Source organism: Sprattus sprattus (genome assembly GCF_963457725.1).
Source record: "Sprattus sprattus genome assembly, chromosome: 12".
NCBI classification, from domain to species: Eukaryota; Metazoa; Chordata; class Actinopteri; order Clupeiformes; family Clupeidae; genus Sprattus; species Sprattus sprattus.
In genome coordinates, this window is record NC_137910.1 from 26,335,609 (window position 1) to 26,346,219 (window position 10,611).

General features: G+C 38.5%; 1 protein-coding gene across 1 annotated transcript; it reads right to left on the minus strand.

Moving 5' to 3' along the window:
• Nucleotides 1-232: 232 nt before the first annotated feature.
• lnc.lemp (lncRNA encoded micropeptide) lies at nucleotides 233-2,550 on the minus strand. Its single transcript, XM_080849368.1, has 2 exons — nucleotides 2,255-2,550; nucleotides 233-1,991 (listed from the first exon to the last, which is right to left on the minus strand). Exon 1 carries the CDS (start codon nucleotides 2,457-2,459, stop codon nucleotides 2,289-2,291), a length of 171 nt encoding a protein of 56 aa, XP_080705494.1. The 5' UTR covers nucleotides 2,460-2,550; the 3' UTR covers nucleotides 233-1,991; nucleotides 2,255-2,288.
• Nucleotides 2,551-10,611: the final 8,061 nt, after the last annotated feature.

Below are 10,611 nucleotides of genomic sequence, written 5' to 3' on the forward strand. Positions count from 1 at the left end.
CCATCTGATTAGCTTGTTCCTACACCTAAAGCATTTTACCATCATCCCTGTACTCCCTGCAATGACGACTGCTGTCACTTTTCATCTACTTATAGTGATATAATCAAATGTCCTCAGGTAGTTCATGGAAAATGAGTAGGAAAATGTCTTACGTTCAGCCTGAATCAGTGTGTGAACAGTTTATTGTTAATACACAGCCATATCAATAGGCTACAAATATGCTGCATTTGGAGACATTTGATCAGAAATTAAGGGGATGAATATTTGTGGAAAATTGCCATAGCTCAGTTTTGAGCTTGCTGTTTGTGAAGTTGAGCTACGAGCTGATCTAATCATTTAAGATATAATTTACATTGATTCATTAGGACATTTCATAGACACAGTGAATGTGCACTGCCACCATTAGACTAATACAATTAACAACAACCTGTGTTGGGCTCCTGACTGCCATGGGTCCAAATCGCATACACAGCTTAATAAGTAGACAATATAGTTAGTCACAGTCACAGGTGCAGCTATGCTGTATAAGCTATTACTAGAGTTCCCCTGAGCTACTTGAGAAAAGGTAAGTTGAGGTGGGTCGTAAGGCAACAACTCAACTTTGAACCAATTTTTTTTTTAGTACATGGGTTTGAAAACTTGAATATGTGACAGCATTTAAGTGTACTATTTAAGTATACTATGGAAGAGTAAAATAGGGAAAGCCTTGTGTTTTCACTGTCGTTACTACCCTCAGTTATCACAAATCATCTTCAGACTGAACTTGCATCATACTCCAGAATGCAGTGAGACTGCTGTTATAAATGCCCTTCTGCAATATGCCTTAAGAATACATTGTTGAACAATATAACATGTCATCAGTCTTTGTCTATCTCTCCAATCTAACACAACTAAAACGACAAAATAACTACAAATTTTGTCCAGTATTTCATTCATCTGAATTTGTGAAACAGGAGAGTACAAGGAATACTGAACTTTTCTAAAGCCATGGATGAAAAAACAGTACAAAAAGATGGGAAATACTGAACTAGAACAGCTCTCACTCCTACAAGTAAACATATCAATACCTAAATATCCTCTGCATGTTTGATCTGTTAAAAACACAAACTAAGGGGGGCGCTGTGGGGCGAGCCAATAAGCCCCCCCCCATTTGTGGGCTACAATGCCCGCGGGATGCAGGTTCGATTCTGGCATGCTGTCGTTTCCCGATCCTCTTTACTCCTCCTCACTTCCTGTCCAAAATGCTTCAATGTTCTATTCAAATAAAGGCTAAAAAGCCCATAAATAAATCTTTAAAAAATGTATAAAAAAACACAGACTAAGAAAATGTCACACATGTTAAGCTTCTCATTGCACGACAGGTAGCATAAAGGAGGTCAGATGGGATTTTAGGCCAGTACTTGAATACAGGAGATAAAGAATGGAAAACTGATTCCCAACATTGTCCCATGACACTATACTTGCTGTGTGTCAATGGCAAACTAAGCTAGATGCTGGTTTCAAACATTCTTGAAGCAAAGTTAAAAAAATAAACATAAAATCGACAATGACTTCCTGTTTCAACCAGCTTTAAACTCTTCAGTGAAAATGTTCATGCCAAGAATCTTGATACATTTTGCACATCCACACTGAAGCCTATTACACTTTAGGTCTTTTTAAAATTTATACCAGATGGGCTACAGTGCCCTAGAAACCTCTTTATTGCATAGGTTGAAATTGGAGAGTGTTCATAGGGTGACATAAAAACAAGGGGTAAGGTCACAGTGTAAAAGACAATTGATACACTTTTAAATGTTTATCAGTTCAACACAGAGAGCTATGCAGAGCTGCCTCAAACACAAACTGAACAGCATAGATGTGTGGAAGGAAATATCATAAAGACATAGACAAGCCCATAAAAAACAGAGTCACAGTCCTCATAAATTGGTGGAGACCAGCATAGGTTCCGGAAGCTTAGAGGTCCTCATGATGGCAGGAACTTCTGACCTGATCTGTTAAAAAGCAACAGGGGACATGCATTTTGATCACTGGTGCAACAAAAACGCAACAACATAACGTTGCATAATTAAACCTGCCACAACATATAATCTAAAATTATGTAGCAAGCAGTGCTGCGGTGGTAACCTTGTTGCATAACACTTAATTTGAGCCTGGTATATATGTTCAGAGAGTAGCCTAAACCCCAACTGGCCAGTTTAGTGTAGCCTACTTGCATAAAACATAAATACCATGTCAATAATAGGCGACCACTCACCAATTAAAGTAAGAATAATAGATATCTCACGGCCTCATGCCAAGTCCAGCTTTTTCTGCGTTTCTGCTAGTTTATCTTGAAGCCTTTTCTTGCGCCAGTCGAGAAACTTTCGCCGCATTCTGTTGCCCTGCCAGCCGGCAAGGAATCCTGTTGCGAACGAGATGGCTATGGCGACCTGTAACGTCCTCTCCGACACATCTGCCATTTTCACCTCTGTGTATGACTATCCCCTTAAAGCTATCTTTGTAGTTTGACAGGTTTTGTGGGTTGACGATATGCAACCATGTGTACGGATCTGTCACGTGATAGGCTTTCTACAGAGTGTCTGGTGGTGCAAAAAGTACGGGTTGACAGTTTGAAACGACTATGCATGGACATCCACAGGTGAAGGCTACTTTGGTTGTATTTATCTAGTAAAAATACATTATTACAGTGCATGAAATGCCCTGTATTGTTATTACAGTGCATGAAATGCCCTGTATTGTTATTCTTAGGCTTCTTCTTATTATTATTACAGTGCATGAAATGCCCTGTATTGTTATTCCTAGGCATTTTCTTCTTCTTATTCTTCTTACCTTTTTCTGCGATTAATTCAGCCCGAACCACTTAACGTAGAAACTTCATTCAAACTTTGTCGCGTAGGTCTAGTAAAGGACACTTATGCTATGTATTTTTCACTTTTCTAAACTTTATACTTTTTAAGATATTAAATAAAAACGAATCGAAATTTTCCCATTGACTTACATTGGGCCATTATGACATCATAATAGGGTCTTTAAACTGGCTTGCACCTGTGCTTCACTGACAGCTGCGCCAAATCAAAGGAACCTCTTCTCTGTCCCTCTCAATTTAACTGTAACTAGGAACATTAAGACACCTTCCATTCTCTACTTTTTTTCTCTCCATCTTTCTCTCTATCCCTCTCAGTCTACTTTCTCTCACACTCAATCTCTCTTCACTCCATTTTTATCTCCTTTTTTCAATATTTTCACTCTCTTTTTCTCTTTCACTCTTCTTTCCTTCTTCCACTCATCTTTCCTTCTTCCACTCTTCTTTCCTTCTTTCAGTTTTCTTTCCTTTCTTCACTCTCCTTTCTTCTTTCCTTCTTTCACTCTTCTTTCCTTTTCTTCTTTCCTTCTTCAACTATTATTTCCTTCTTTCACTCTTCTTTCCTTTCTTCACTCTTCTTTCTTTTCTTCTTTCACTCTTCTTTCCTTCATCCTCTCTTCTCTCCTTTCTTCACTCTTCTATCCTTTCTTCTTTCCTTCTTCCACTCTTCTTTCCTTTCTTCTTTTCTTCTTTCACTCTTCTTTCTTTTCTTCTTCCTTTCCTAACTTTTGCATTTCATGCACTGGTATTTCCTTCAGGAAATGCATTTTCTAGTTACAGTGCATGAAATGCCCTGTATTGTTATTCCTAGGCTTCTTCTTCTTCTTCTTCTTCTTCTTCTTATTCTTGTTACCTTTTTCTGCGATTAATTCAGCCCGAACCGCTTAACGTAGAAACTTCATTCAAACTTTGTCACGTAGGTCTTGTAAAGGACACTTATGCTATGTATTTTTCACTTTTCTAAACTTTATACTTTTTAAGATATTAAATAAAAACCAATCTAAATTTTCCCATTGACTTACATTGGGCCATTATGACATCATAATAGGGTCTTTAAACTGGCTTGCACCTGTGCTTCACTGACAGCTGCACCAAATCAAAGGAACCTCTTCTCTGTCCCTCTCAATTTAACTGTAACTAGGAACATTAAGACACCTTCCATTCTCTACTTTTTTTTCTCTCCATCTCTCCATCTTTCTCTCTATCCCTCTCAGTCTACTTTCTCTCACACTCAATCTCTCTTCTAAACTCCATTTTCATCTCTTTTTTTCAATATTTTCACTCTCTTTTTCTCTTCCACTCTTCTTTCCTTCTTCCACTCTTCTTTCCTTTCTTCTTTCCTTCTTCCACTCTTCTTTCCTTCTTTCACTTTTCTTTCCTTTCTTCACTCTCCTTTCTTCTTTCCTTCTTTCACTCTTCTTTCCTTCTTCAACTATTATTTCCTTCTTTCACTCTTCTTTCCTTTCTTCACTCTTCTTTCCTTTCTTCACTCTTTGTTTCTTTTCTTCTTCCACTCTTCTTTCCTTTCTTCACTATTTTTTCTTTTCTTCTTTCCTTCTTTCACTCTTCTTTCCTTCATCCTCTCTTCTCTCCTTTCTTCACTCTTCTTTCCTTTCTTCTTTCCTTCTCCCACTCTTCTTTCCTTTCTTATTTCCTTCTTTCACTCTTCTTTCTTTTCTTCTTCCTTTCCTAACTTTTGCATTTCATGCGCTGGTATTTCCTTCAGGAAATGCATTTTCTAGTTATTATTCTTCTCACCTTTTTCTGCGATTAATTCAGCTCGAACCGCTTAACTTAGAAACTTCGTTCAAACTTTGTCGCGTAGGTCTTGTAAAGGACACTTATGCTATGTATTTTTCACTTTTCTAAACTTTATACTTTTTAAGATATTCAATCTTCTTTCCTTTCTTCTTTCTTTCTTCCACTCTTCTTTCCTTCTTCCACTCTTCTTTCCTTTCTTTTTTCCTTCTTTCAATTTTCTTTCCTTCTTTCACTTTCTTTTCTTCTTACCTTCTTTCACTCTCCGTTTCTTCTTTTACTCTTCTTTCCTTCTTCCACTCTTGTTTCCTTTCATCTTTCCTTCTTCCACTCTCCTTTCTCTTCTTCTTTCCTTCTTTTACTCTTTTTTCCTTTCTTATTTCCTTCTTTCACTCTTCTTTCTTTTCTTCTTCCTTTCTTAACTTTTGCATTTCATGCACTGGTATTTCCTTCAGGAAATGCATTTTCTAGTTACAGTGCATGAAATGCCCTGTATTGCTATTCCTTCATTTCTTATTACAGTGCATGAAATGCCCTGTATTGTTATTCCTAGGCTTCTTCTTCTTATTATTATTACAGTGCATGAAATGCCCTGTATTGTTATTCCTAGGCATTTTCTTCTTCTTCTTCTTCTTCTTATTACAGTGCATGAAATGCCCTGTATTGTTATTCCTAGGCTTCTTCTTCTTCTTCTTATTCTTGTTACCTTTTTCTGCGATTAATTCAGCCCGAACCGCTTAACGTAGAAACTTCATTCAAACTTTGTCGCGTAGGTCTTGTAAACGACACTTATGCTATTTTTCACTTTTCTAAACTTTATACTTTTTAAGATAATAAAGAAAAACGAATATAAATTTCTCCCATTGACTTACATTGGGCCATTATGACATCATAATAGGGTCTTTAAACTGGCTTGCACCTGTGCTTTACTGACACCTGTGCCAAATCCAAAGAACCTCTTCTCTCTCTGTCCCTCTCAATTTAACTGTAACTAGGAACATTAAGACACGATCCATTCTCTATTTTTTTTTCTCTCCATCTCTCCATCTTTCTCTCTCAGTCAACTTTCTCTCACACTCAATCTCTCTTCTTCACTCCATTTTGATCTCCTTTTTTCAATATTTTCACTCTCTCTTTATCTCTTCATCCAGAGCCACTCTGGTTCACTCTTCTTTCCTTCTTCCACTCTTCTTTCCTTTCTTATTTTCTTCTTCCATTTTTCTTTCCTTCTTCCACTCTTCTTGCCTTTCTTCACTCTTCTTTCCTTCTTACACTCTTCTTTCCTTCTTTCACTCTTCTTTCTTTTCTTATTTCCTTCTTCCACTCTTCTTTCCTTCCTTCACTCTTCTTTCCTTTCTTCTTTGATTATTTCACTCTTCTTTCCTTTTGTCTTTCCTTCTTCCACTCTTCTTTCCTTTCTTCTTTCCTTCTTTCACTCTTCTTTCTTTTCTTCTTCCTTTCTTAACCTTTGCATTTCATGCACTGGTATTTCCTTCAGGAAATGCATTTTCTAGTTCTTACCTTTTTCTGCGATTAATTCAGCCCGAACCGCTTAACGTAGAAACTTCATTCAAACTTTGTCGCGTAGGTCTTGTAAAGGACACTTATGCTATGTATTTTTCACTTTTCTAAACTTTATACTTTTTAAGATATTAAATAAAAACGTGAATGTTCCCATTGACTTACATTGGGCCATTATGACATCATAATAGGGTCTTTAAACTGGCTTGCACCTGTGCTTCACTGACACCTGCGCCAAATCCAAGGAACCTCTTCTCTGTCCCTCTCAATTTAACTGTAACTAGGAACATTAAGACACCTTCCATTCTCTACTTTTTTCTCTCTCCATCTCTCCATCTTTCTCTCTATCCCTCTCAGTCTACTTTCTCTCACACTCAATCTCTCTTCTTCACTCCATTTTTATCTCCTTTTTTCAATATTTTCACTCTCTTTTTCTCTTTATCCAGAGCCACTCTTGTTCACTCTTCTTTCCTTCTTCCTTTCTTCTTCCACTCTTCTTTCCTTTTTTCACTTTTCTTTCCTTTCTTCACTCTCCTTTCTTCTTTCCTTCTTTCACTCTTCTTTCCTTTCTTCTTTCCTTCTTTCACGCTTCTTTCTTTTCTTCTTTCCTTCTTCAACTATTCTTTCCTTCTTTCACTCTTCTTTCCTTTCTTCACTCTTCTTCCCTTTCTTCACTCTTCTTTTTTTTCTTCTTTCCTTCTTCCACTCTTCTTTCCATCTTCCACTCTTCTTTCCTTCTTTCACTCTTCTTTCCTTTCTTCTTTCCTTCTTTGACTCTTCTTTCTTTTCTTCTTCCTTTCTTAACTTTTGCATTTCATGAACTGGTATTTCCTTCAGGAAATGCATTTTCTAGTTAATATTGATCGACATATGTTTCATGTCCTGTGTTTTTCACATTCCTACAGAATTACAAAATTTAGACGAGGACAATAAAAATAACAACAACGTAATGTGACAGCAGTGGGATTAGTGTGTAAATCCACTGTAGCGGAACATGACAAAATAGCCTAAGTTAAGATGCAATAAAACATCTGAGTGGTTGGTTAATGTGATTGGCTTGGCAATAATTTAACGAGACAATGTTTATTGAGCAACAATAGGCAGGTCTAACTAAGTTCTGCAATTGAGGCATCCAAATAAGTATATTTGCAATGAGGTGATTCATTCAAAGCAACTAGCCTATTTCTTCACAAAAATGCATCTATTGACGACCAAAATTATAGTCATAGGTCAAAAAAAATCAAGGTAGCCTATTTAGATTGTTTTCTAATTGTTATTCCCATCTAACATTAAGATAAACTTAAAAATCTTTTTGGATAAAAGAAGTAGGCTACAACCCCTTTATATTATTTGAAGAGACAAATCTTACAAGAAAATCTGAACTATAGGCTACTGCATGCAGAATGCATCCATTATAAGACCACATCATCTGTCCATCTTATCTTAACAGGAGTTAACTGGTTATGTTGTATTCACAGAGAAAGAGAGAGAGAGAGAAAGAGAGAGAGAGAGAGAGAGAGAGAGAGAGAGAGAGAGAGAGAGAGAGAGAGAGGAAGAAAAACATTCGCACAAAATGTATCGGTAATTTCACAAATTAGTATATTGCAACTAGAGGACTATTGGTCCAAGTTCAATGTGGAAGAAATTCCTCAATGGGCCGTTCTAATGTCATGTTGGGATTCACGCCTTTCAGGTTGCCACGCAACATATGTACGCAAGAGCGCAGTGCATGAAGGGAGTATCCGTGTGATGCTGATTCAGAGCTGAAGCGGAGAACGGGGAGGATGGGAAATGGTGCAGCATCAACGAAGAAAAAACCGCAGCGGCCCTGGGAACGGAATGATGCGCCTCACCCAAACGTGTCCATCTGAGGTCTTACTTCGTCGGCAGGCGAGCAGGTTGGCAGAACAATAGCTACTTTATTTCTTTGTTATCTATGAAATTCGTCATTGCATTGTGCTAAGTTAACGTTCTTGATTTTGTGTGTCGCGTGTGTTGGCACCTTGTCAATACTGACCCTATGCATAGCGGGCGGGGTGCCTGTGTGGGAGGCAAACGCCCATCGGATGCGAGTGTGCTATTGTGATAGAGTAAGCGTTTTGGCACATGTCAGTGAATATCTGTTAATTTACAATTAAATCTTTGTCACCAAAATTATGTCACCAAAACTGAAAACGTTAAATAAGCGCATTGTATGCCTCACGACAGCGATCATGAATAATTAACAAAAACGCATCAGAAGATAATCGTTCGTCACAAGTAGTGGACATAGGGAGTTGTAGTATTTAGATTAGAAAATCCTTCCTACTGGCATGACCGATGGAGGTTTTTGTAGAACTACATATCCCAAACTACTACTCACATCCATATGGAGCTAGGGAATGTTTGCTTCCGATTGCTCCTCATATTAAATGATTGAAACTGCTCCAATGGGTAATGAAAGAAACCCCTATCAAGGTTGGGGTTAGCATTAAAGGCTATCTATTGGACCAGAACATATCTAAGGCGGGACCAGCTGTTAGCGTGATCTTGATGCTTAGATTGAGGCGACGCGCGCCGCCTGTCGCAATTTGAGTATAGTGCCACTGTGTTTGCTCACTGTGCTCTCGCGCTGCAGTGCGGAGAAAATGTGATGGCAGCAGTGCAAGACGATCGGCAAGGCTGTAAATATCGTGATATTGCATATCGAATGCTTTATGCCAAGGGTCCTGTGGATGTACTACAATACAGTAGGCTGCAGCAGTGACAGTTTCATAAGTGCCCGGTTATGCAGGAACGTAACACAGCTAGGCTGCATGGAAACGATTCTCTGTCATAGGCTAGTTACCGTGATGTAGCTGTTGGATGGCACTGTCTTAGAATTACCATTTGTATTCTTAATAACATGCTCGCCGCTCAGGCGAGTGACGACATTTGGTAGACCTATCGTAGGCTACTTTGATAAAGGCTGTGTTTATGTTTTGTTTTACTTCGCTGTGGTGACAGTCGCCTAAATGGTGTCCTGACAAGACAAGAAAATAAGTCAGTTGAAACTCTTGCCTGTATATACCATGCCATATAAATCCCATTAAATTCATATCAACGTTAAAATGTCAGAGAGGTACTTGTCAGTTTTCCACCGGTACCTCTGCAGTTCTGCGCTACCAAAGATGCTTTTGACTCTGCGACCCCCGCACAGTCCCCGATGAAGGTTATCAGAAAACGAAAAGGAACATTTCGCTATCTCACCCATTGCGCCAGGTAAATGAAACATCTCTGGCTTTAAGCGAGCATTCTAGCTAGCCTGCTGATTTTACTTAATTACATTTTCTTCCACAGATTGTGCACTTCACAGAAACGGACAGCAGCATTATTTATCCTGGTCTAGGCTCCGTTGCTTATAAATGTATTGGAATAAAGCACTGTGCTATAATGGCTTTGATACACATGCATCAATATTTTTTTTAATTCTCTCTTGTCTTACACCCGTATAATTGTGATGCGATATATTTGCGAATTATTTGGTAAACAGTTATTCTAAGCTTGGAGCCATCTGTGTTTTGTTCAACATGCAGGTTTAACCCTAACCCTAACTTTTAAAAAGTGTATCATTATGCAGACATGTGAAATCATTTTAATGCTGCCACTTTCTAAACAAGCTCAAATCTAGTGAGTAACAGGTGAGGCAAGTGTTTCTTTCAGTTTCTTAGAACAGTGGTCAACTCCTCAGTTATCTCAGTATCCATAATGTGTCTCAGTAAATGCCGGCTTATCTGACCATCAACCCTTAACCCAGCACTTTCCTTAGTCATGTTGTAAGCCATTTTATCTGGAATGAAATGAAAGACATTGTTTGACAGTGACATTGTTAGATGCATTGTTGGAAAGGCACTTTTAATAGCTGCTGGCAGGGCTGTATGGAGAGAGAATTGAACTGTAGAAGGTTTGAGAGGTTTTCCCTGTGGGGGTCCTTCTGGTGCTGCTCACAAAGCACTAGTCTTTTCTTTTTTCTTGATGGCAGGGTCCCAGTTCTTTCACATTGCCAGGAGTGACAAGAGCGGTGATGTTTTTAAGTAACGTGGAGGTTGTTTTACACAGGGGATCTCATGTCGAAGGATCTTTGATTGGCAGAGTATACTGGGTGTACCCTCAGATGTGCATTAGAATGGAACTGGTGCTGTTTGGTAACTTGTGGTCCAATGCAAAGGGGTGACATGAATTAAATGATGTTTGTTTATTTTTTCAGCCATGAGGAAAGATGACACCATTTGCATTGGTTCCACTGCATTAGATAGCTTTGACCCTCCGGCAGTAGGGTATTGTTTGAAGATTTAGACAGGGAATTTGCGAGTAGTCAATAGTAATGGTCTAGATCTGTCACCTAACCAACTGACATCTGAGGATTTGCGTGACTTTGAGGATATTTTATGTCTGGAGGGAAACTGCTGGAGCCTCCAGCATACTGGTGCCAAAAATAGCTTCTTACTCAT

What these genes read in the sequence shown, in the direction of transcription:
- lnc.lemp (XM_080849368.1), bottom strand. Translation starts at nt 2,459, where the DNA reads ATGGCAGATGTGTCGGAGAGGACGTTACAGGTCGCCATAGCCATCTCG.